Raw genomic sequence first — 27390 nt, forward strand, 5'->3', positions numbered from 1 at the left:
AAACAAAACTACTCCTTTACTTGGGCCACTTCCCACATTCCCTACTTGGGAGTAGGACTGCCCGGGAATTTCCGCGATCTCTTTGGGGTCAATTACCCCCCATTGATTAGTAAACTTAAAAATACTATTAAAAGCTGGCTCTCTTTACATATCCCCTTTATAGGAAGGATCACAGCGCTCAAAATGGTCATCCTCCCCAGGCTGTTATATCTGTTTCGCTCCCTACCGGTTAAGCTCTCCAAATCTTTTCTCCTCAACCTTCAATCACATTTCAACAGATTTATTTGGAATAATCGATCGCCCAGGTTTGCTAGGGGGGTCCTGTACAGCTCTATGAGAAGTGGAGGTCTGGGGGTTCCTCAGATTTGGTTGTATTATCTTACCCGCAGATTTACGCAACAAGCACAGTGGTCGATCCCTAACTCCAGAGTCCCTTGGGTGAGGTTTGAGAGTGATTCGATAACACCCTTTTATCTCCCTGGCCTTATGTGGTCGACGCATCGACCTCACTCTACTTTATACACGCTTAATACTATAGTTGCGGACAGTCTCCTACTGTGGCACCGCTACAAACACAAATACAACCTCATCTCGGAGAGCCCTATGGGAGCCTCTTTCCTGGGTGATCCTAGGTTCCCCCCAGCCTATCTCCATGCTGAATCTTTCGGATTGTGGGTTCAATGTAAACTTACTCAGTTGAGGGACTTTGTGACGGGTTCTGACTTCGTTCCCTTCTCGATATTACAGACCCAGCACCAACTCCCAGACGGGGAACGTTTCAGATACTTACAAATCTGCCACTTCTTTCTCTCCCATTACAGACTCCGGTCCCAGACCCAACTCACTATATTTGAGGATTTATGTTTTAACTTCCCACGCCAAAAAGGCCTGATCTCCCTGATCTACAAAACTCTTGAAGGACATGCTGTGGGTCAGACTCTGCGGTATAGATCACAATGGGAGAAGGAGTTGGCGCTGGAGACCGGTGTGGTAGACTGGGAAGAGGGATGGAACAATATGCGTAAATGCACTAGATCCTTAACAATCAGGGAAACGGCTATTAAAGTAATCACCAGATGGTACTACACCCCGGTGCGTTTGCACCAGATCTATGCCCATACATCCCCTAACTGTTTTAGAGGTTGCAATCACCTGGGCACCTTTGTTCACATCTTTTGGGACTGTGGTTTGATTCGCCCAGTCTGGCAAGAGGTTTTAAGGCTGATGGACAAGCTCGCTGGCCGGGCGCTGTCCCTCACTTATCACCACTGTCTACTCTTCCAGACCCCGCCTGACACCCCAAAACACTTTGTAAGGCTCGTTCACTCCATATGTGTCTCTATGCTATGGACTATAGCACTTCACTGGAAGTCCCCGTCGATCCCTTTGTCTCAAGTTCTGTCACGCATTGATCAAGTAATGCTGACTGAGAAGATTTTCCATACTCTGCAGGACACGACTCACATATATGACCTAAAGTGGAACCCATGGTTCCTATTCCGTTTACTAAAATGATCGCACCTTGAGTTTTTTTTCCTCTTGGCTATCTGCAATTTTTTCTCTTTTTTTTATTTCCTTTCTGAACTTTTTCTCCTCTCTTTCTCTGTATGATCTATTCTTATACATTTTAGATATGCTGGTCAGCACATTGAATGTTTTATCTTTTCTCTTTTTTGTGGTCTTTTGTTGGATGTAAGATCTACACTAATGTTTATAATCTTTTGTTTGGTCTGTAGAGCCCTACGGTCTGTTTACCACTTCATTGCAATCTTGTCATCCAACTGCTGATGCTGTATATGTCATCTGTTCATTTTTGCTGACGCTGTTTTCTATTTATCGCTTTAATAAACTTTTTTGAAAACAAAAAAAAAGAATAAATCTAAAAATAATTTGTTATCTTTATTAAGTTATATCACCCTAAAAAATTTTAATATGAAAAACACAACACAAAAAGCAAAACACAGACTAAACATTTAGTTGAAATGTCTGGCTTGGTCCTCTGCTATCTAACAGAAGGGAAGACAACCAATTTGTTTAAATCTCTCTTTCCCAGCATATAGCATGAGGTACTGTATATATTTATAATATTATTATTGTTATTATTATTATTATAATAATAATAATTATTATTATAATAACTATTATTAATATAATAGTCACCTGTGTGTACACAGATAAAAAAAGCCATTAATTGTAATCTTCCTACATCAAACATACTGTAGCTTATTTAAATAGATGTCATTCTACCATCTCACATTCCAAACTTGCAATGGACGGCAACCATGTAGAAAGAAGCAAAAAGCTGGTCACAGGAGACAGCAAAAAAAGATGATAGCAAGCAACCATCAGAACTTCATATAATAAATAGGTAATGAAAGATACCATGCCAACTAATGTCCACAATGGCGTAAATCAATCATTAAGTGCTTGGCAATGGTCTGTAAAGATCTTCTCCAAGAGATACTTATAGCCTGGGAACTAATGCCCAAACATTGGTCTATATTACACTTTAATTGTTTCAATTGAAATAGACCATCTGGTCAGTGTTATGATGTAATAGAATATAGTTCCTCTTCATAGTATGGAGCTCATATGCAATCAAGTTGAGTTTGCTGATGTAAATGGGTGCAACAAACACAGATTTACCTGTAAAAGTAATAGACAGCATAAATCAAATACATGTATCAAGCATGAACGAGCAATGTAAAGCATGCAATCAGTAAGTATCCATAGGCAAAGCAGTAAGCAAGGTTATACAACCTATATGTCAAATTTGTTCAGCATTTCTTAAAATGTATTTTATTGCCTCAGATGTTTTGTCATGTGTATGCTTGATAGGGCAAATGCTTTAAATCAATGTGCGATCACCCTCCTGTAATTCTTTACCAACTCCTTACTCCTGTATATCTTGTGGGATCATGGACAAGTATAGCAGTCAGACCAGACCAGAAGAATAAAACGATGGCTGTCACATCTTCAGCAGAAAGTGTGTACATTTATCATGGTGTATAAACACTTCAGAGGGTTGTGTACATTTACCTGGGTACATGAACATATTAAATAAACAAATAATTTTACATTTATTTTGACTCTATCAGGTGGAAACATAATAATTCATAATCTTCACTCCCCTTTTTGGTTTCTTTGGTTTCCTTTATATTCAATATTCATTGGCATCAGAATTGTTAAGTACCATTATAATTTATGATGATATTTTGAATACAGTAGATAGGCGCATAGGTACATGTTTTAATCTAGATGCTTAATAATATTTAAAAAACAATAACTTTTGTTAGTACAAGAAAACAATAAAAACATCCATTAGCCAATTATGAATTTTGTCATAGTTATATAATAAATAGCCTTATTTAAAATATATTTATTAACATATTTCTTTTGAATTTTCTCTAGGATCTACCGATTGTGCTCTTATTTTTCCTCATCCATCGTGGTACTGGGACAACCTTCTAAAAATCTGTGTCTTTATCTTTGCATTTATAATGCCTGTCCTTATTATCACCGTATGTTATGGAATGATGATCTTAAGACTCAAGAGTGTCCGTATGTTGTCTGGCTCCAAAGAGAAGGATAGAAACCTCAGAAGAATCACTAGGATGGTGCTGGTTGTAGTGGCAGTGTTCATAGTCTGCTGGACTCCTATCCACATTTATGTGATAATTAAAGCTTTGATCAATATCCCACCTTCTCTCTTTCAGACAGTGACCTGGCATGTATGCATTGCTCTGGGTTACACAAATAGCTGCCTTAATCCAGTCCTTTATGCTTTTCTAGATGAAAACTTTAAGCGGTGTTTCAGAGAATTTTGCATTCCAACAACTTCAACCATCGAGCAGCAAAACTCAACCCGTTTGCGTCACAATACCCGTGACCATGTGTCCACCGCCAACACAGTGGATAGGACTAACCATCAGGTATGACTAGCCGTGGAAATGTCATCTCTGGATTCAGGTGTTCCTGCGGGAGATGACATGACTTCAGAAGTTACACAGATAACTACAGGGCTTTAATTCACTGATGACATTAGACTTAGGTCTATGATTGTATTTATGTAGGGTCTATATAGTATCCAAGCACTTTTTAATAAAGGTTTGTCACTGCCCACAGTATATATTGTCTCTGGCACAGCAACACTTGTATGTTGTATCTAATATACAAATGATTGTGTTACAAACGTAATTAACTGAATAGCATACAGGGTGACATGATTAAGATAAAAAATTAATGTCATAATAGAGATCAAAAAGTTGTATGGATTTTTTTATAAACAGAGAAAGGCTTGCAGAACTACAAATCTTGTGGATACATGGTTTATTTTCTTCATCTTCTTTAAGTCTATCTTTGGACAAGAGTAAGTATCAAATATAAATTCTGATTAATCATTGTATAATTAATATACTCTACTTTTCAAGGAGAAGTAATCTATTGTGCACTCAAATAAGTAAATATTAGTGTGTTTTAATTAACAAGTAATTTGAAAGTATATAACAATTATAAAATGAACAGCCATACTGTTAAAACAAACCAAAAAACAGGACAACGCTTATTTTTTAACTACAAGTACTGTTTTGCCCAGAGAGCTTAAAGAATTACTAAACCCAACAGCCAAAAATGTAATAAAATGCTGCTTACAAGTACTTAGAGGTGTAGCTGCATTTTTCAGAACATTTTAGTAAATAAAGAAAATACCCGTTGATCTTTTCAGAAATGCAGTAACCAATGTTATATTATTTCTGATGCTAATTCTATCACCCCCGATCTAATGGAGATGAAGGAGTGATCATAGTCACCTAGGGATAGCAAGTGTTTTATTCTCAAAACTACCAGGTAAAAATTAAAGCAAAAAAAGCCTAAAAAAGTAACATAATCTAGCTACCACATCTAAGTTTGTGGAATCAGTAATAGCTATGCTGCTTCAAACTTGCCTCTTTCCCTATATCTTCATCTCTCATCAGGTGTACACCAAGGAGCTCATTCTCGCTCAGCTGTTCAACTTGTCAAACAAAAATGAATGAGCTACACACTGATGCCATCACCTGTGTAAAACTAGCTTTAATATAATAAGTAGAGTAATCACAACATATATTCTTGCCTTTCCACCTCCTGCTCCAATATGTTTCAATACACAAAGGGCTTAATCATGGATTAGGATGTCTCCATTTCTACTTTACAAATGCCAAATCTAAGGAGTTGTATGCTGCAATATTATGTTTTTGATTTGGGGTTTAGATATGCTTTAAAGAGTAACATATCAATTCAACACCTGAAAGCCATAACCTAAAAACAAAAAAACAAAAAAAAACAATCAAATACAAATGTTTTATATCAACATTTTGTCTAGGGTAGTCTAGTAAAATTATTTCACTTAAAAGGGTCTTTTAACCACAAAATAAGTGGTTTGCAAAAACGAATTATTTGTACAATTCACTTCAGACTTGACTATTTAAATAAAAAAAAAATATTTCATTATCTTAGTTAATATTCTGTATGGTTTGGTCATTCTAAAAGTGCTGCAGCTAAATCAATAGTTTAAAGTAAACTGTTCAAAAGAAAGGAATTTGTCACTTAAAATTTCTTGATGAAATGTCTTTAGTAAGAGAATATTTTGTCCACACAATATATGTATTTGCTATAAATTGAAAATTCAACCATAAACATATATTCACATCTTTAAAAGCCTGTAGTAATATAAGAACCAATCTTGTCAGCTCATATTTTGTATGTGACTGGAAATTCAGCCATTTAAAAAGAAAATATTGACTATGTCACTTAAAAAAGGAAATCTTCTAGCAGGTATAAAAACAATACAAATAGAATACAGGTATATGTCTGCAAAAGCTCTTATTGTCCTTTGCTACAGCCAAGTGCCCTGGTGTTCTAAACAGACAAAGCCGCAGCACTTCCTGGTAGTGACACAACTTGCCCTCCCTGTCCTGCCGCACACATCTTCTTATTGGCTAATACAGCTAATCTCATGGTGGTGGGCCAATAGAAATGCTTTGCCTGTTTAGAACTGTGACAGCAGGCATTTGCAGGCACCTCTAGTTGCCCAAGCTATCTACCTACTAGCAGTTTATTATTTTTTGTTAATAAAAGACAGTCTCTTTAAACAACAAAGTAATGTTATCTGTTGTAATTATTCTATTTCATTGTACCACATGTGCTTATAATTGTGGTGTAATGCTTTGCTATTTATTATCAAACTCAAATGTTAGCTTATCATGAGCACAATACATAACGGTTAAGTAAAAGAATAGTTAATGCCAAGAAAAAGTACAGTTTGACATCCATAATACTGTGCTTTATTGACTCTTGACTTGATGCAGTTGCACAAATGAACCATGCTGTGTATTGCCTTATTATATGGAACAACTTATTTATTGTACATTGTAAATATGACCAGGTGTATTTTCTTAATGAAAAATGTGTATAATTTAAATTAAAGTGTGATGATTATTCTTTGAAATTAAAAATGTATAGGTATTATGTGTAAAAATGCTTACAGTAAAGGAAAATAGCATATGTTATATTATATTTTTGCCAAATTTACACTAATGCTATCTACTGTTATAGCAACGTTATGCTATACAGAGCTAAATCATTAGTTATTATATGTAAAACAGAACTACACAGTCTGTAAGTAAGATAAGCAGGAAAAAAATGTAAAATAATATATATTTGATTTATTAACAGCTGTAACATAACAGGGCTTTAAAGAAAGTGGAAAACACAATGTGCATTATTCATGGCAAATATTCGGTGATTAATTTAGATTGCTGAAATATTTCTCTTTGGCTGCTATGAGTTAATATACTTTGTACATTGTCAGTGTTTCTTGCACTGCCTTAATGCATAGCGTTGGATAAGTAGAAGCCATATTAAGGTACCCAAATCTTACCAAGCATACACTACATTAACCGCCTGCCTACTGGACCAGACAAACTTTCAGCATTCAGCACTATCACATTTCAAATGACAATTGCACGGTCATGCTACACTGTAACCATGTGAATTTTTTATAATTTTTTTCTCAGAAATAGAGCTTTCTTAAGGTGGTATTTAATCGCTGCTGGGTTTTTTTTTTACAAAAAAAAAAGACTGCAAATTTTGCAAAACATTTATTTTTCTTAGTTTGTGTCAGTAAATTTTTTAAATAAGTAATTTTTCTCCTTCACTGATGTGCACTGATGGGCAATGATAGGCTGCACTAATGGGCACTGATGATGCAGCATTTATGGGCACTGATTAGGTGGCACTTATGATGAGGCACTACTATGCCACATGTATGGGCACTGATAGGTCGCACTGATAGGTGGCAGTGATGAGCACTGATAGGTGGCACTGATGGGTGGCACTGGTGGGCACTGATAAATGGCACTGGTGTTCACTCATAGGTGGCACTGATAGGCACTGGTGGGCACTGATAGGTGGCATGGATAGGCAGCACTAATGGGCACTGATGGGGTGGCACTGTCGGGCACTGATGGACATTGATGGGTGGCACTGATGAGCACTGACTGCTGGCATGGGTGGTGCTGTATTGTAATCAGGGCACTGATGATCAGTGCCCTAATTACATGTCCCGATGTCCCCTGTGAGGGGATTCTGCTGATCAGCTCTCCATGCCACACACTCTGTCAGTGTGAGGCAATGAGAGCTGATTACCACATTTCCGTGTTTATATGTGAGGGACTGTAAATGGACACAGCTGATCACATGGTTAAAGAGCCGCGGCTGCGTCTCTTTACAGAGATCGGAGGTCACGCTGTGTCCTACTGTCATTTGACGGTGGGTGGGCGGCAAGTAGTTAAAGTGGTTGTAAATCCCATTCATGAAATGTGACCTAAGCACATATATCTACAGTGTTTACTTATTTTTCTCCAAAGCTCTAAGTGCTGTTTCTCTCCGGTGATCCATCCCTCTGTTATCAGCATGAGTCACTTCTCACAAGCTCTCCAACACTTGAGATAACAGTAGTTGAAAATCTGTGTCCAGGAGGGAGCTTAGAGGGAGATTAGCAGGGAGCTTGTCTATTCAGGATACATCTCCTTCATTCCTCTGCCTATAAGGAGGGGGGTTTGTCCCTTTCCTCCATTCAGCTCTCACACATTGTAAGTCCAGTATCCCCACTCACCCCTAGGTGCTGCTAAAAAAAGGAAGAAAAATTTCTAACATGATCTGCACATTCCAAAGAGTGTAGAAAGGGCAAAACAGCAGAGATACAAGTAAAACTTATGTAGGAGGATTTGTTTAATCTCTGTGGCTATTCACTATAATGGGTATATGTGAGTGTTTAAAACCACTTTAACAGCTGATGTAAGAAAAAGTAATTGTATTTTGCTTACTTGTTCAGAGTTTATTTCCATCTCATAGCTCGTACTATTGTTCACATAACAAGTTTATGCCGGTGTGCTTTTTCATTTTTGTTTATTTATTTTTTTATTTGTATTTAATTCTTATGAGCTGCAGCATTTTAGATGCTTTACAGTGTGTCAGAATGTGCTTAGCAAAAATGTAAATGGTCCTACTTTTTTTCACCGCACATCAATGTAGTATGATGGGGCGAACTGAAGCCATAGGATAATAGGCCTAAGATGCCTTGTTCTTGCATTAGGACTACAATGGACAATGCTGGCCAATGTAGCCAAGAAATGCTGATGTGAATGAGCCCTTAAATGGACTCTAATTTAAAAAAAAAACAATCAAATGGAAAGTACATTTTTTTCAATTTTAGCAGAGAGCTTTTTTTTAACAGAAGGAGCAGAGAGTTTACTATTCAAAATAATAGCTTTTCAATCATACCCACAAATGCCACTGTGCAGAAGATCATCATGATTTCCACATTAATTATATAATGAAAAGCTGAAGAACAAAAAGACCACAGTCGCCTTGGTGTAATGTGTTACATTACATACACTGTGAGGCTCGGTTCACACAGGGGGCGACGCGACTTGCCGCGCCGCGACCTGACAAGTCGCCCCCGTTCTGTACTACGGAACCGTTCTAAGAGGAGCGACTCGAGTCGCTCCGACTTAGAAAAAAGGTTCCTGTACTACTTTTGGGCGACCTTGGGTGACTTGCATTGACTTCTATACAGAAGTCATTTGCAAGTCGCCGCTGAGGTCGCGGCGCGGCAAGTCGTGTTGCCCCCTGTGTGAACCGAGCCTGACAGTAAACAAAATCTACCAAAAATAACCTCAAGGTAAATAGTGGTGCTGAACACGTAATAATATGAACAATACACATATATATTACACACCCAGTGAATAACAGTGCATAAAATATAAAAAATAAATAAACATAAAAAGGAATAGTCCATAACAAATGATGTACAAAACTGGATAAATATTCCGTTATGAAAATCAGTTCCCAGGATGAAGTCTTAATGATGAAACTCATTGGGACGTGGCTGTACGGCAACCTGAGGTGACATTTACGCATCACCGGAAGTGAGGCTCCGTGTGTACTGGCTTGTTGGTCGGGTGAGATACAGTGCCCATCCTCATGTCCACTGTGACTGGGATATGCTTGTGGTTTACCATACCAATGCGCTTTTTATTTGCCTTCTTGTAAGTGTATTACCATTAGGCCTTTGTGGTTTTAATAAATTACATTTTCTTGATGTTATTGCACTATTTGGAGTTATTTTCCCATTGCATATTATGGATTCCTAATGGTCTTGGATGCTTGGATCAATTGATGGGATATCCAGAACCCTAAGGTGTACAATGCTCTTTTTGCCGAACATGAGAGTGTGAGGAAAATAGTGTCCGTGAGTGTACATCCAACTGGGGAAGTGGAGACATGTTTTTCTATCATGTGGCGTGGTGTGAAGTCACTCAATCAACTGATTTTTATCACAGAATATTTATCCAGTTTTGGAGATAATTTATTATGGACTATTTATTTTTATGTTTATTTTTTATGCACTATTATTCACTTGGTGTGTAATATATATGTGTATTGTTCATATTATTGCGTGTTCAGAGCCACTATTTACCTTGAGCTTATTTTTGGTAGATTTTTTTATTTTCATAATTTCTTTTCAAGTGACTGCTTCAATAATATTAGGTTTTTCTGTAGTCCCGTGATAAGATCTAGGGTTGTGGCATGATGTGAGATCTTATATTGTAATACACTGTGACAGTGCTGGACTCTGCCACTGTGTTAAAAGGGTTTGTATCACCCAGAGTTCTCATCCAGGCAGATTAAGGGGTCCCAGAGTGCTATATTCACACAGAATAAACTGTATTCTCTTTTTTCTTAGTGTTTTGTAAAACTTGGTTTGGGACTAGAATTCCAGGGGCTTTGAAGAGGATTGGGTAGGTATGTGCACGTTTTTTGGTTTTGGAGACTTCCGCTGTCCACTAAGGTGGAGCCTTGAAACATAGTCAGGTCTCCAATAAAAAACCTGTACACACTTGCCCAATTAGTAGGCTGGTTGTTCACAAATCCTGGACCCAGATGGGTGACTTCATCCCTCCTATGTCTCTACAAAGCCTAGGGACTCCAGGTTCGTAAACAGTTTCTGTTCTGTGCACTAGAAACATTAGCTGGACTCTAATTCACAAATTAAAGCCAAACTCCATCTAACACTTTTTAGGCAGCATTTTTTTTTCCATAGGTTTAACTAATTACCGAACTGCACGAATCACCATTATTGTATGTTGGGCACATGCACAACAATTTGTGGGCTCGCACGCACCCATTTATGAGTGGACAAACAAAAATGGGGGGGGGGAGAGGTTCCCAAAGAATTCTTCAAAAAGGAACTATCAGTATTTAAAGGTAAAAAAGTTCTTTAATGAAAAATCCACATAATACTGAGGCCGCGTACACACGCGCGGACTGTTCGCCCAACTTTGTCCGCTGAACAGTGTTTGGGCGGACAGTCCGCTCGTGTGTGGGCTTTCAGCGGACAGTTTCAGCGGACAGTTTGACGAACAAGGTTTTACGGAATTTCCGAAAAACTGTCCGCTGAAACCTTGTTTCAGCGAACAGTCCGCTCGTGTGTAGGCTTGTTCGTCAAACTAAGTTCCGCGCATGCTCAGAAAGGATTTACACGCCGAAAGTTATAATGCAGTGTATAGGACGTCGTATTTTTCGTCCCGTCGTACGTGCCGTTCACGTCATCGCGCACGGTTTCAGCAAACTGTTCGTCCGTCGTGTGTGGCCATGTCCGTCCATGCTAATTTTGAGCGGACTGTTTGCCGAAACTGTTTGACGGACAAAGTTGGGCGAACAGTCCGCGCGTGTGTACGCGGCCTGACAGTTTATAAATGTATAAATATATCAAACCTCCACCACATACATCTAAAATTAGACTATTGTCTTAAAGACACAGGTGGCTACCACAAACAGACATAAAAGCCTCTCTGATATCATACACAGCTGAATCTCTATATTGGGTCCTAGTTCAGACACAGTTAGAAGGAAGCATGAAAAAAGCAGGGCAATCCACTCAGTGGTCCTAGCTGAGTGCTGGTAGATATACAGGATCAATGTTTCAGACTTCAGTCCAATGACCTAGGTGGATAATGATGCCAACTTAGAATGCAAGATGTAATGTTCTTAATAATGCAGTCCACTTTATTTGGGCACTAAGTTGCAGTGAGATGGCCCCCCTAAGAAGCAGATGAATACATAGGCTGCCCACTTATCAGTAACAGCTGAGGACAGACTAATGGATTCTATCGGGTACAGGTGAGTGTATTTGTATAAGGATAACTCCAAATGTGTTCAGAAACATCTCATCATGTCTTTGTTTGTCCTAGATCCACCTCGTCTAAATCCTTGGTACAGGGCAGGTAGTACAGCCATCTTGGGCTAAGTCTGAGCCATAAGAAGTAGGGGGATACTTTCGTCTGACAGTCTGCGTGTCTGCCAAACAAGCTGTGCCATGTGTTATCACTGTCAGGCAGCTAGAATATGTCCATGAGTCTCACAAGTATTTGAAAAATCTCCAGAGGGAAGTGGAACGACACAGAGGGAGTGGTCTGATTGGTGCTTAGTCCATGCCCTCACATCGGAAGGTGTAATGGCGTCATGCTGACGCTTTGCACTCGTGACCCGAGTTTCTTAAGAGCATACGTGGATGTCTAACGCGGGTCTTCAGATACAGTCGGTGCAATCCAACAATTGTATTTACCGGCTGTTTGCGCTGATGTCCACTTGCGGTTACTCAGCCGTTCGCACCAGGACAATAATACAAGGAGACGGCCCTGGAGTGCAAGTAGGACACAGCTGACCGGTAACAAATGAATCAAAACAAAACCAGAAAAGAAACAAAGAAAAAAACAAACCATAAACAAAAAACAGAAGGCACCCACAGAAAATAGAGGCACATTTTAATAGAAGGCACATTTTGCCATAGTACAATTTTGAAAATAGGATGCTCGCAATAGAAAAGCTATAGTATATATTTGCCCGCTGGATTCCAGCTATAGAGAATTATTTTTAAGGGAGCGGGGAGTCGATCAGTGGGTCATTAGCAGCCACCCACAATCACTCCAGAAACAGGCAGAACGGGGATCTGTCAGTGTAAGCAAACAGATCCCTGTCCTGTCAGGGGAGGAGAGACAGATCGTCTGTTCCTAGTGATTAGGAACAATGATCTCTCTCCTCCTCCAGTCAGCCTAGCCCACATACAGTTATAAACACCTCCCTAGGACACACTTAAGCCCTTGATCACCCCCTAGTGTTAACCACTTCTCTGCCAGTGACAAAAAATGTCAAACATGTCTGATCTGTCTGTTGCAATGTCACAGTCCCACTAAAAATCGCAGATTACTGCCATTACTAGTAAAAAAAAGATAATAATGATAAAAATGCCATAAATCTATTTCATAGTTTGTAGATGCTATAACTTTTTATACATTTTTATTTATTTATTTATTATAGCAAAAACTTAAAAATATGTATTTTCTTCCAAAATTGTTGCTCTTTTTTGTTTATAGCAGGTGAGAGGTGATCAAACACCACCTAAAGAAAGCTCTATTTGTGGGAAAAAAAGGACATCAATTTTGTTTGGGTACAACATGGCACAACCTCGCAATTGTCAGTTAAATCGACACAGTGGTGTTTTGTAAAAAACGGACTGGTCATTAAGGGGGCAAATTCTTCCAGTCCTTAAGTGGTTAAAGGTGTTTTATAAATGAATAAAAGCTAACCATTGTAAGCACTTCTGTCAGCATTCAATGATTTGTCTCAATCCTCTATTACTGGACAGTTTAGGATGTTAAAGGAAATTGAAAAATTAACAAATTTACTGGCTGGATCACCAGGTGAAAAAATTTAAATGAATGAAGCCAGTACATTTTAGAAGTGGTATGGTGCAACATACAAAAGATTTGCTTTTTGGTTTAGATATTCTTTAAACTGTTTGATACAGATCTTTTAATTTTAGAATGATCAGGAATTTCATATATTAAATGACCCCAATTTTATTTTAAAAATGTGATGCTGTAACACATGTAACACTTATAGGTAAAAACAAAATTAGCTCACATTTTAGTTGGCACAGCTAGTATAAAAAGAAAAGCAACCAAACGTATGTGGCAGACAAGATGATCAGAACTGCAGATAAAAAAAGACAGGGGGCCAGAAGTATGATATAAAAAGGTTTTATGGATAGTGTTCCAATTAGTTGAACCTTTTGTCTGGTTGTTATTTATGTAAGTGTTAATGGATCTTGCACTCAGACATTAGGATGCTGTACTAAAGGGAACATTAAGGGAGAGATATCTAATAAATGCTTTATCAAATAACTAAAGTGCCAAAATATAGCAACACTGGAGAAATGTATTCAGCGAAGCAGTTTTACAATCAACACTACCCTGTGTTTCTGAATCAGTACTGCAGAAGTTCACATTTTCAAAAGGGGCATTTTAGTGCAACATATTTAAAGCCATGTTTATCCAAAATGACATTGTTGAATATATATTTTTCACCAGAAATAAACAAGAAACAATTGTACACATATTCTGGATTTCTAAAGTACAAAATACTTTGTACTTATAATTGTACAAAATAATTTTGGATTTTGTATGTACTTTTGTTTTGCCATATTTATTATGAAATGGTATTATGAAACAAAAATAGTATTAATAGTATATATTTAGATAAACCTTCATAGAAAAACAGAATTTTATAAAATAATCACATAATTGCTAAAACTCTCAGTACTGCTTACATGTTGATGTAATATACTGTATATATAATTACAACCAATGTTTGCTTAAGAAATCCATAAAAACTGGAGAAAAAACGGAAGAAATATAGATGGAAAATAATTTTTAACTTAGTGTTGTAAGAAAAAAGAATGATAACAAATTCACATTGAGTTTATTGATAAGGACAATGATTGGGTAATAGAAGGGATCTTTTAAAAAATGTGCTTGATGCTTATCTAAAGCCATTTTCTTTTTTTCATTTTGGGTAGATAAGGATATAAGCTGCTGTCAGCTTTTTTTTTCAAAACATTTTTTGTACCTCTGCCTCACATAGAGAAATTACCCTTTACTTCCTGACCAGAAGACTCAACAGGAGGAGAGACATTTTTTCAATGTGATGGAACTTGACTTTTAGTTATGATAACAAATATCTCAACTAGAAAATGTCTCCTTTATTCCGGTTCTTGCAGGAACTCAAGTTTGTGGATCCTAAATTTTTCTTTCCATGCTATTGGTTATCAGTTCCTAACAGGAACACAGACTGTGGTGCAAACCTGAAAGGAGTTCTAGTCCATCACCACTCATCTAAATATCAAAAAAAAGTTTTGTCTTTAGTTATACTTTAGTTATATTTTAATTCAAATTAGGAAAGTTGCAACAAATTAGAAAAGTTGCAACAAATACCCCCACTGAGAAAATCAAAAGTACTTTGTTTTCTGTATCACTGTTTCCTTATCAAACACAGTTCAAAAAAGGAAAAAGATGCTTATATTATTTTATATTATAAATTACATTACAAAATACTTTAGCTATAAAAATAAATGTTTTTTTAATGAAAAGCAATTACACGCTGCCAATAAAAAATGTTTTCTGTATGGAACTAAATTACTAATGTTGTTGGTTGCATATAGTGGTAGATATGGTCAGCAATGGCCCCTATATGGCAATTTGTTCAAATTCAAAAAGACTTCTGTTTGATGGGATTGTAAAGGCAACAATACAAAAAAGGGGAATTATAAAATATATTAATTTATTAACATAATCAAATTGGATGACCCACTTATTCCATTACCACCAGCTTCTGGAGGTCCTGGAACCTATAAGCGGATAGTATCATTCACTCACCAACAATTGTTTTTAGATGTAATTTAGAATACGCATTGTTTGCCCTTTTTCTCTTTTTTCTTCTCTATCATGTACTATTTTGATTATGTTAATACATTTATATATTTTATAATTCCCCTTTTTTGTATTGTTGCCTTTACAATCCCACCAAACAGAGGTCTTTTCAAATTTGTACTCATTAGAAGGGATGATGGCAACCACATGCCACTGGTTATGAGCTAGAATTTTTTCTATATGGTAATTTGTTTTCCTCCTACATTACTGTGAAAGAACCAATACTTATTTACTGTGTATAACTTAATAGATGCAGACAAAGCAGCATTTGTGATGCTCTGAACTCACTCATGGTCCATAATATTCCACTGGGTTCCAACCCTTTTACTTTCAGTACTAAAAAAATAGAGAAGCGTGTTTAGGGCATCATAAAGAATGTCTGCTGCTTCTTACCTGCCCTAGAAGTGAATGATGTCCAAGTCTTTTGTGATAGTGCAGTGGATTCCAATACCCACCTAACCCACATCTTGCGTAAATGGACCCCTAAATCTCGAATGGCCCTTAGCCACAGCTACATATTCAGCATACATGGAATGTCTGCTACTGGTTGCATGGGTTATAGCTCACCAATGCTAGATGCATATTGTTAATTTGCGCTAAAGTAATGACAGTTATCTCAAAATATACATTATGATGGTGATAATTTAAAGCCTATATTAAATATTCATTCTTTATGCATGACAGGTATAGAAAACACCAATTTATGCAGTTATGTACTCATTATCAAATACATCTATTTTATATGAATTTGTTTATGTATCACCTTCCTGCATTTGCTCTGCAAGGCTGAGAGTGGAAGGAGTAGGACAAAGAGGCAACCAGGCTCTGCTGCTATCCACACTGCTGTTGGTCTAAAAGAAGTAAAAAAAGCTAAATGGAGAAGAGTGTATAGGGATGACCTTATTACTGGAATGTTGTTCCTTCATTGTGACATTATGTTAGTGGCCAAGATATATTGCTTAACTGCATTGGAGAAGGGAAAGGTCACAGACCTGGCTATACTGTCTGTAAAATCAGCATGGATAACCAGAGTTGCTAAATAGAACAACAAATTGATTGACAGGAGAAACAGTTCACATATACAGTATGTATGTCAGTTATGTATATACAGAAGCTGCAGCAGTATAATGAGTAGGTATCTACATTTTCTGCAAAGTTAATCTATTTTAAACTATTCTGGTTGTCCATAAGTTCTTACCATACATTTCTTCATCTCAATAACAATTTATTAATAACAGCATAATTATATTTATGTTTTAAGCAATACATTTTCAATAACAACAGATTTGCATGTGTGATACATTTTGCTACATGAAAAATGTGTATAAAATGTATATATACTGTACAGTATATATTTTTGTTTTGCCTTTAAACTTCTAATTATCTATTTTCAACAATACGTAATAATAAAAAATAAGTATGGTCTCTTCATTAATTGTCAAGCATATGTGCAGTATATTCAAATTCACTTTCAATTCATCTTTTTGATTATTATATTTGATTTTGTAAATTAGTTGTTCATGACTTTTGAATGAAAAATAATGCTATTTTCTGTTAACGGAAAGTAGATATGTAATCCAAGACAAATACCTAAATTGTAAATAATGTTTTATGTCTATAAAAAATTATAAAGTAAGCCTATTTAAAAATATAAAGCTATTTATAAAAACAATGGGATATTTTCAGCCTGAGGTCTAGGGCCCCACAGTACTGTGTGTTATACAACATATAGTGTGTATAGAATAAAAGTGCATGCAATAGCTTTAACATGCTGGTACACCATATGTGCATCTTGTAAGACATTCATTAATATTTCATGAATATGATATAAGCATTAAAAAATGTATGTTTGAAGTGTCCATGCAGGCCATGTAAATCACTGTATATATAGTAACTGTATGAATCACTACTGTGTTGTGAAGCACTAAATAAACTATTCCTAATCATTAAGGTGTAATGATTTTAGTGTCTTCAGTTATTTTAATATAGACCATTTTTTCTTTTCCTTTTCTTTCCAGTTCTGTTCGTGTTAACTTGTTGGTTCATATATTTGGGATTTGGGCATCAAATAAATGTGTTAGCCATATTTTTAGGACTTTTCTAGAGACTACACTATACAGTATATATATATATATATATATATATATATATATATATATATATATATTAAAATGCTTTTGATCGGTACTCACCTCTCCGCTGGCTTCCAGGTCTTCAGGGAGTTCCGTCGGAGATCCGGTGACGTCATGAACATCAACATCACCAGACTCCTCTCCCCTTCCCCAAGTGCCTTTATCTGCCAATGAAGGGAAGGAGGGAGGAGTCCGGTGACGTGGAAGTTCTGATTAAATGTAACACGTACGGGGGAGGAGCTATGCATGACGTCACCCGCTGCTGCCCTATGGAACTAATGTGATTGTCGGCTTTACATGCTGTGTTTTTATCATCTTTATGTGCGTAGCTTGTGTTTGAACACAAAAATTAAATCCTATACTTAAGCGGTGAGCACTTAGATCTTTTCTTTCTACGGATGACCTGGCATCCTTGCTGAGATCTTATGGTCCGTGTTAACCCTTTTGATACCTGCTTGCATGACCACCTGTTTGCACAGGGGTCCATGCCATAAGGTGAGAGTGATTAGTTAGACTGGAGGTGGAGGGATTGTCACGCTACTGTGGGAAAAAAAATTACTTACGTCAGTGCTACAGTTTGAATTTATAACGGATTTGTGTGAACTGTGAAGTTAAATCATGGATTGTTGAAACTAACTAGTGTCGGGTGATTGTATATAGTGTATACCACATTTACCACTGACTAATGCAGTGTTGCAATGCAGGGAGTTCAGCTAAAAGTATTTGGATCTGTATGTGTGTTATAATTAATCAAAATTAGTTGATTAATCGATTTAAAAAAAATTGATTGATCGAACACAAAAATTTTAATCAGTAACAGCCCTAATATATATATATATATATATATATATATATATATATATATATATATATACATACAGTATATGTTTTTAAATTCAGTTCAACCAAGAAAAAATGCAATCAAATTATGATTTCCTGGATCTCATAGCAATCATATGAAGAAAATAAACTGCTTTTGGATAAACTAAAAACACTTTTAAACAAAAAAAGGCGACAATTGTGAAAAAAAAAAAAAAAATATATATATATATATACATATATATATATATATATATATATATATATATATATATATATACATATATCTTTTACTTTCTGCAATAAAACATATCCAATAAAAAAAAATCGAATATCTTCATAAATTTAGGCCAATATGTATTCTGCTACATGTTTTTGGTAAAAAAAATCCCAATTAGCATATATTGATTGGTTTACACGTATGCTATAGCGTCTACAAACTATGGGATATATTTATGGATTTTTTTTTTGGCAATCAGCTACTTATAGCAAGACTGTTATATTGCGGTGGACATTCTGACACTAACTGACCCTTTTGACACTTTGCGGGAACCAGTGACACTAAAATATGCACTGTCACTGTACTAATGACACTGACTGGGAAGGGGTTAAACATCCAGGGCGATCAAAGGGTTAACTGTGTGCCTAGCAAGTGTTTTTGTGTAAACAGTGTGGTGCTTTCACTAGGGGAAGAGACCAATTCTAGAGTCTGCTTTGCAGAGACACATGATTGTTCCTCCTCCCGTCAGAACTGAAATATGCCTTGTTTACATATATACAGGCATACCCCACTTTTAAGTACACAATTGCGTTTATTTACTAAAGCTGGAAAGTGCAAAATCAGGCTCCCTTCTGCATAGAAAGCAATGAGCTTCTAACCCGAGCTTGTTCAATTAAACTTTGGTAATAAAACCTGGAAGCTCATTGGTTTTTCACTTTCTAGCTTTAGTAAATAAACCCCATTTTGTACTTAAAGGTGAGGTATGCCTGTACAAGATTTTGCCAACAGCTGCCACTCTGTAGTAGTAAAATTACTATAGGGCGGTAAACAAGTGGTTAATTTCTCAACACATCTCACAGGGTAATGAAAACAGGTATGTCCAACAGCTGCCTAACATGTAACACCATGCGCCCATGATTAGCGGCCTAGTTCCAACTTTCACAAAAAGGTCTGTTTATAAAGATTCCCTATGGCATGCACTCAATATTTGCCTCATAATTACCCAACATTCACTAGATAAAATGTGGCATTTAGAAAAAGGTGTATGTTACCATCCCTGACAATTCACAGAACATTCCCTGAACATATTTAAAGCCCAACTGAATTAGATGTTCGAATCCCCTACCTCAATCTACTGCCCAAGCAATTATTTCATGATTTTGGAGGACAACACAAGTTCCACCATACTAGAATGGGCCACTGAACAAGATTATCGTGCACGCATGGAGTCACTCTTGGTCCAGGAAATGGGAACCCATGACCAGTACACTTAAACATGAACTTCATGAAAAGTGTTTAGAGAGTCCCAAGAATTCAAAGACAAAAAAGGGAGGAATTTGGGACTTTAAATTAGGAAATTGTTGCTAAAGGATGAGTCGTGTTGAAGTACTGTATAGCTTTTATTTACAAACATAGAAAAAAATATATACAGGACATTCATTTGACATTTGACCTGAAACTGACAGTCACACAAGGTTAAAAACGTGTGCGTGAAAGCAATCAAAATTTGTACATAATAACATAACCCTGATGTAGTAAAGGACTGATGTCCCCATGTAAAAACATTTAAAATTACACAACCATAGTCTGTAGGAAGTGATGTAAATAAGTGCATCCAGAAAGACGGATGCATTTCATGGTTACAACCACTTTTCAGGGACATATGCATGAATGGCTACAGAAAAGGATATAAATAAGCCAATGCTGTACAGATATGATGGAAAATTTAAATATACAGGGACACTTCCCTCCACTAGATACTCATATAAAAGTAAATCTGAGACATGTGAAAGCCAGATACACCAGGAGGCTGCTGAAGATGTCCCTCCCGGGAGCTGAAGGAAGTTTGTAGGAGGTGATGGAAATAAGTGCATCCAGAAAGGCTGACGCGTTTTGTGGTTACAACCACTCTTCAGGGGTATATGCATGAATGGATAGCAGTAAATCTGAGACATGTGAAATCCAGATATAGCAGGAGGCTGCTGAAGATGTTGCTCCCGGGAACTGAGGCAGGGGTCCATACAGGAAAACAATGAGCATAAAACCACATTCCCCAATAAGGGGAACAGATGTTGGCCAGTGAAATATGTGGACACCAATTTTGTGATAGCATGATAAGGGAACCTCCTACATGTAGATACCAGCGTGCATCCACCATGCTGTCTCAGTGGACTGACAAGGCCTTTCACATGTCTCATATTTACTGTTATCCATTCATGCATATGCCCCTGAAGAGTAAGGTTGAGTGGAACACCCATGGTTCGGTTCGCATCAGAACTTGCAAACACGCAAAGAATTCAGACAAACACACAAACACCGTTAGTCTATGGGACACGAACTAGAAAAATCAAAAGAGCTAATTTTAAAGGCTTATATACAAGTTATTGTCATAAAAAGTGTTTGAGGACCCGGCTCCTACCACAGGGAACATGTATCAATGCAAAAAAAGTTTTAATAACTGATGTTTTTTCAGGAGCAGTGGTTTTAATAATGCTTAAAGTGAAACAATAAAAATGAAATATTCCTTTAAATATTGTGCCTGGGGGTGTCTATAGTATGCCTGTAAAGGTGCACAGTTTTCCCATGTTTAGAACAATACTACAGCAAGAGGACATTTCTAGAGGAAAAATGTTGCAGCTGTAATGAATTGTCGGGTCCCAGCAATATAGAATAAACTCACTGAAAAACTGCATGGGTTCCCCCCAGTCCATTACCTGGCCCTTTGGGTCTGTTATGAATATTAAAGGAAAACCCAAACCAAAATTAAAAAAAAAATTGTGTGGGGGTCCCCCCAAAATCCATACCAGGACCTTCAGGTCTGGTATGGATATTAAGGGGAACCCTGTACCAATTAAAAAAAATGGCCTGGGGTCCCTCTAAAATCCATACCAGACTTGAAGTCTGGGATGGAAATTAAGGGGAACCCTGCGCCAAATAAAAAAATGGAGTAGGGGTCCCCCCGAAATCCATACCAGACCTGAAGGGTCTGGTATGGATTTTAAGGAGAACCCTGCGCCAAAATAAAACAATGCTATAGGGGCCCCCCAAAATCCATACCAGACCCTTATCCAAGCATACAACCTGACAGGATGCAGGAAAAGAGAGGGGGTGGGAGAGCATCCCCTCTCCTGAACCGTACCAGGCCACAGGCCCTCAACATGGGAAGGATACTTTAGGGTCCCCCAAAACATCTTGGGTTCATCCCCACAACCCTTGCCCAGTGGTTTTGGGAGTCTGCGAGTGGGGGGCTTATTGTAATCTGGAAGTTCCCTTTAACAAGGGTACCCCCAGATCCTGGCCCCCCTATATGAATTGGTAATGTGTACATTGTACCTCTACCAGTTCACAAAAAAGTGTCCAAAATAGTAAAAAAGACAGAAGACACTTTGGGACAAGTCTTTTATCAAAAAATAAAAAAATACATCGAAAAGAAAAAAAGCCGAAACAGCTCCACTTCCATGGGAGGCTCCCGCTGAGTGGCGCTTCTTCTCGGTGACAGCTGTTATATAGCTGAGGGTGGGGCTGCCCGGTGACCTGAAGGGCCTGGTATGGATTTTGGGGGGACCCCACGCATTTTTTTAAAATTTGATTCGGGGTTCCCCTTAACCACTTAAGCCCCGCACCATTTTGCTGGCCAAAGCCCAGAGCATTTTAGCGATTTGGCACTGCTTCGCTTTAACTGACAATTGCGCAGTTGTGCGACGTGGCTCCCAAACAAAATTGACATCATTTTTTTCCCACAAAAAGAGCTTTCTTTTGGTGGTATTTGATCATCCCTTATTTTTTGTGCTATAAACAAAAAAAGAGCGACAATTTTGAAAAAAAAAACACATTATTTTTTTTTTTTTTTCAAGAAAAGTTTTATTGTAAAAGTTGCATAAAACTTACAAATCAGCACATCAGAGCAGTACAGCACAGTGATGTCAAAGTCGATTAGTAACCAAGGAACAATATATGAAACGAAACACATGTCTACAAGTTAAGGCAAATACCTTTAGAGGAGACAAGGGTCATGAACAAACTGCCCCGTATACCTAAAAGCTCCTCTAGGTCAAGAACCGACATAAGGAAAATTTGAGCAATGCGTGTTGATAAAACGAAACAGGAAAAGTACGTGCTAAAGCATGCGTAACACACTCAACAATGGGTCTTCATGTGTCAAGTTTTAAGGTGACTGGAAACTTTAATGCCCAGGAGCTTGGGGATTTAATTGGTAGCAATTATGCCATATTACCATGCCGGGAGAGGTGTGGGGGTGCGGTCACGGACCCCAAGCGACTCCCCTGTGAATGCTATCCGAGAATACACATATATCTAAACACCAGAAAAACAAAGAAAAAAACAAACAAACAACGAAACAGGGGAGATGGAGGGGAGCGGGAAGAGAAGGGACATGGAGAGATCCAAGAGTGACGCATGCAAGGGTGGTACCCAGACTAGAAAGTAAATGCCCTACTTACACACGTACACCACATTATTTTTTACATTTTGCTATAATAAATATCCCCCAAAAATATATAAAAAACATGTTTTTCCTCAGTTTAGGCTGATACATATTCTTCTACATATTTTTGGTAAAAAAATCGCAATAAACGTTTATTGATTGGTTTGTGCAAAAGTTATAGCGTTTACAAAATAGGAGATAGTTTATGGCATTTTTATTAATATATTTTTTTTACTGGTAATGGCGGCGATCAGCGATTTTTATCGTGACTGTGACATTATGGCAGACACATCGGACATTTTTGACACATTTTTGGTACCATTGTCATTTATACAGCAATCAGTGCTATACAAATGCACTGATTCCTGTGTAAATGAAACTGGCAGTGAAGGGGTTAACCACTAGGGGGAAGTGTAGGGGTTAAGTATGTCCTGGGGAGCTATTCTAGCTGTGGGGGGCGTGGCTACATGTGGCACGTCACTGATCTCTGCTCCGAATCACAGGTAGCAGAGATAAGTGACACTGTCACTAGGCAGAATGGCATGTTTATATTAGCATCTCCCCGTTCTTCCTCTCCGTGAGACGATTGCGGGTATCTCTGTGGACATTGAGTCCTCAGGACCGCGACCCCACTCATGGAGCTTGCCACGGGGGGCACGCATGCGCCCACAGGCTGCCTCCTAAAAGGCAACGTACAGGTATGTTAGTTTGCCTGTACGTGCCCTTCTGCCACAGTATATCTGCGTGAGGCAGTCAGCAAGGAGATAATATTCATGCCAGACCCAAAGGGGCTGGTAATGGACTGGGGGGGGGGGGGGCATGCCATTTTTTTCAATGAGTTTTATATATATTGCTGAGACTCGACAATTCATTACACATACAGTGTAGATCTTCCTCAGGGACCATGCGGTCTTCAACAATTCAATTGCTGTGATTCTATGAGAATAGTAAAGTATGCAACATCTGATCCTGCAAAAAGCATCATTGTGCATTCTAGAGTTACATTTAAACTTTATCAAAGGCAGTAGTTGTATCAAAAACTCATTTAACCTCTTGCTTACTGGGCACTTAAATCCCCTTCCTGTCCAGACCAATTTCCAGCTTTCAGCACTGATGCACTTTGAATGATAATTGCGTGGTCATACAACACTGTACCCAAATTAAGTTTTTATAATTCTTTCCCCACAAATAAAGCTTTCTTTGTGTGGTATTTGATCACCTCTGAGGCTTTTATTTATTTTTATTTTTTTAAAAGACTGAATTAAAAAAAAATGTTTACATTTTTTATATTTTGTGATAAAATTTTGCAAACAGGTAATTGTTCTCCTTCATTGATGTACACTGATGAGGTGGCAGTGATGGGAACCAATAGGTGGCAGTGATGGGCACTGATGGGTGGCAGTGATGGGTACTGATGGGTGGCAATAATGGGCACTGATCGGCATTGGTTGGTTACACTGATAGGCAAGCACTGCTAGGTCGCACTGACTGGCACCACCATTGATAGGTGGCACTCATGGGCATTGATAGGTGACACTGGTGGGCACTGTGGGCACTGGCAGGTGGCAATGGCAGGTGGCACTGGCAGAGGGTACTGGAGGCACAGATGAGGCAGAATTGCCTCTTCCTCTTCAGGACCCATGTCCCTTGCAGATAAGCCGGTGATTGGCTTTTTTTCTCCTCATGGCATCAGCGTGAGGAGAAAAAAAATGATTACCGAACTTTTGTTTAGATCATGTGATCAGCTGTCATTGGCTGACAGCTGATCATGTGGTAAGGGGACGGGACTGGCCCCTTACTCGGATCTGTGATCACCCGAGTCTCGGTGACTCGGGTGATCACATCGCGTGCGCCCTGCAGGGGGCACATGGGGCGCATGCATAGGGGTGCCCGTCATATGACAGCCTCCCAGGAAATTCAGGTCCGTGCTGTCGCCGTCATTCGGCTATAGTGCGGACAGCAAGAGGTTAAACAGCTGATAATACTGACCCCAAACATTATACAATTTCACTGGCAGTAGACAAAAATTCAAGTACTAAGATGGAAATATCCATCGGGGCCAGATTGGGAGCGCCTACTGTCTGAAAAAGCAACAACTACATTAAATGAATCAAAAAAATTGTGCTGCGCTCCCAGAATAAAGTGAAGCGATGGAAAAACAAAAAAAGTATCCCACAAAAATGAATATATGTGATCTTGTAACACGTGGAGTAGCCAAATACACAGGGGACTAGCCCCAGAATAAAGTGCTCAAGTGTATATATCTAAGAACAGGTAAATCAGATATATATATATATATAAATATATTAATGGAACAGTTAATACCCGAACAACAAAATGCCATGCGTGACGTAGCCAAATACAAAGGGGACTAACCCCAGGATAAGGTGCTCAAGTGTATATATCTAAGAACAAGTAAATCAGATATATATAAATATATCAATAGAACAGTTAATACACAAACAACAAAATGTCATGCGTGATGCAATCTAAAAAGGTGGTCAAAGAAATTAAAGTGCTAAAAAGAAAGCGGACAGAATAGGAATGGGTATTTTCAACCTTAATACGGTGATCCTATCTGAGAGTGAAAAACGCATTCTAGATAAAGGCCTAAAATTTGTCCCACCCAGGAAGCTTAATAAATTTACTACCTTTATAGATGTGCAAAAATGTATTCGCAAACTCAATATTCAGAGACATTTCTTGTCTACACCCACTGGGAATAATATGACCTCTGATCGCAATTTGGATAGACACTCAGGATTGGCCAATCCTTCTTTATTTAACCCTCCAGGCACTTTAGCTCCCTCCATTAGTGTTTTTCGAAATCTTGTGTTGGATGATCTGGATAGGTTGCCCAACAAAAGAGTGCATCAAGATACAGCCATACAAACTGGTCTTAAATCTCTTTGTGAAAGAAAGGACCTTATTATCCGCCCTGCTGATAAGTAATCTTGGATAAGGTACGATATATCCAAGAAATGAATAGATTGCTGGGTGATCATACCACTTACAGCCCATTACCGGGAGATCCTACTTTCAAATACAAAAAAAGCACTCATTCAAATTGTAAATGAAGGTTTTTCTCTCAATATACTTAACCACAAAGAGAAGGAATTCATGATTCTATTAGCACCTCGCATTCCTATCATATACCAATTACCCAAGATACACAAAGACTCAGTTAACCCACCGGGTCGCCCGATAGTTAGTGGCATTGACTCTGTCACCTCCCGAATCAGGAAATATATCGATTTTTATCTACAACCCCTGGTCAGACGCATTCCGTCCTACTTACAAGACACAGGTGACACGATTAGACTACTTGAGGAGGTCCAATACCATGACGACCTTATCTTAGTTACGGCTGATGTATCTGCCCTGTATACCTGCATTCCACAACATTTAGGATTGAATGCAGTGGAGTCTTTCCTCTCAAGAGACTCCACGCTCTCTTTGATTCACAGAAATTTTGTTATGGAACTTTTACAGTTTACTACCACACATAATTACTTCTGGTTCCAGGGCACTTTCTACACACAGATCAAGGGAGTTGCCATGGGTGCCAAATATGCTCCCAGTCTGGCCAATCTTTTTATGGCCCAGTGGGAGGAGGATGTCACCTATGCCCTAAACAGGCCCGAATTGATCCTGTGGGCTAGATATATAGACGACATCCTCCTCCTATGGAAAGGGACTCGGCCATCTTTGGACTCATTCATGGCAACCCTCAATAATAACGATCGTGGTATCGTCTTGAACTTTGAGGCTAGTACTACCAACATACATTTCTTGGACCTGGAGATCACTGTCGTTCAGAAATGCCTTGAGCTTAAAACCTTCTTTAAACCGACCCATAGGAACGGGTATATCCCCGTGGACAGTTGCAATCACCACCAATGGCTAAAATTTGTTCCACGGGGCCAGTTCCTTCGGTTACGGCGTAACAGTACCAACGACAGTGACTTCATCTCCCAAGCCTATACCATCAGACAGAGATTTATCGATAAGGGATATCACCCTCATGTTCTTGACGCGGACATAAAATCAGCGTTGCGGGCCGATAGGTTGTCCCTTATCGAAAGGAAGCCCAAAACTAGGGATGAGCTTCGTGTTCGAGTCGAACGTACGTTCGACTCGAACATTGGCTGTTCGGGCGTTTGGCGAAATCCGAACTCTTGGTCCGTTCGCGTCAAAATTCGTATGGCGCACGCGGACCACAATGCACTGCGATGGCGCAGTGCATTGCTGGCTCATGATTGGCCAAGCATGCACTGTGACCCCGCATGCTTGGCCAATCACAGCGCCAGCAGCGAGGAGAGCCATGATTGGCCACAGGCATCCTGCCTGTGGCCAATCATAGCTCAGGCTGTGTAGTGCACGCCCCACACTATATAAGGCCGCCTT

The 27390-nt window shown here is 38.4% G+C and overlaps 1 protein-coding gene across 1 annotated transcript in view; it reads left to right on the forward strand.

Moving 5' to 3' along the window:
* Positions 1-9026, forward strand: part of OPRM1 (opioid receptor mu 1) — a 186372-nt gene extending 177346 nt beyond the window's left edge. Inside the window, exon 3 of the mRNA XM_077486290.1 lies at positions 3412-9026. Coding sequence (XP_077342416.1) covers positions 3412-3938 — 527 coding nt within the window. The 3' untranslated portion in view covers positions 3939-9026. The remainder of the gene's footprint in view (positions 1-3411) is intronic.
* The last annotated feature ends 18364 nt before the right edge of the window (positions 9027-27390 follow it).

Source organism: Lithobates pipiens, unplaced genomic scaffold (genome assembly GCF_037356315.1).
Source record: "Lithobates pipiens isolate NorthernLeopardFrog02 unplaced genomic scaffold, aLitPip1_a1.2 Scaffold_18, whole genome shotgun sequence".
Lineage (NCBI taxonomy): Eukaryota > Metazoa > Chordata > Amphibia > Anura > Ranidae > Lithobates > Lithobates pipiens.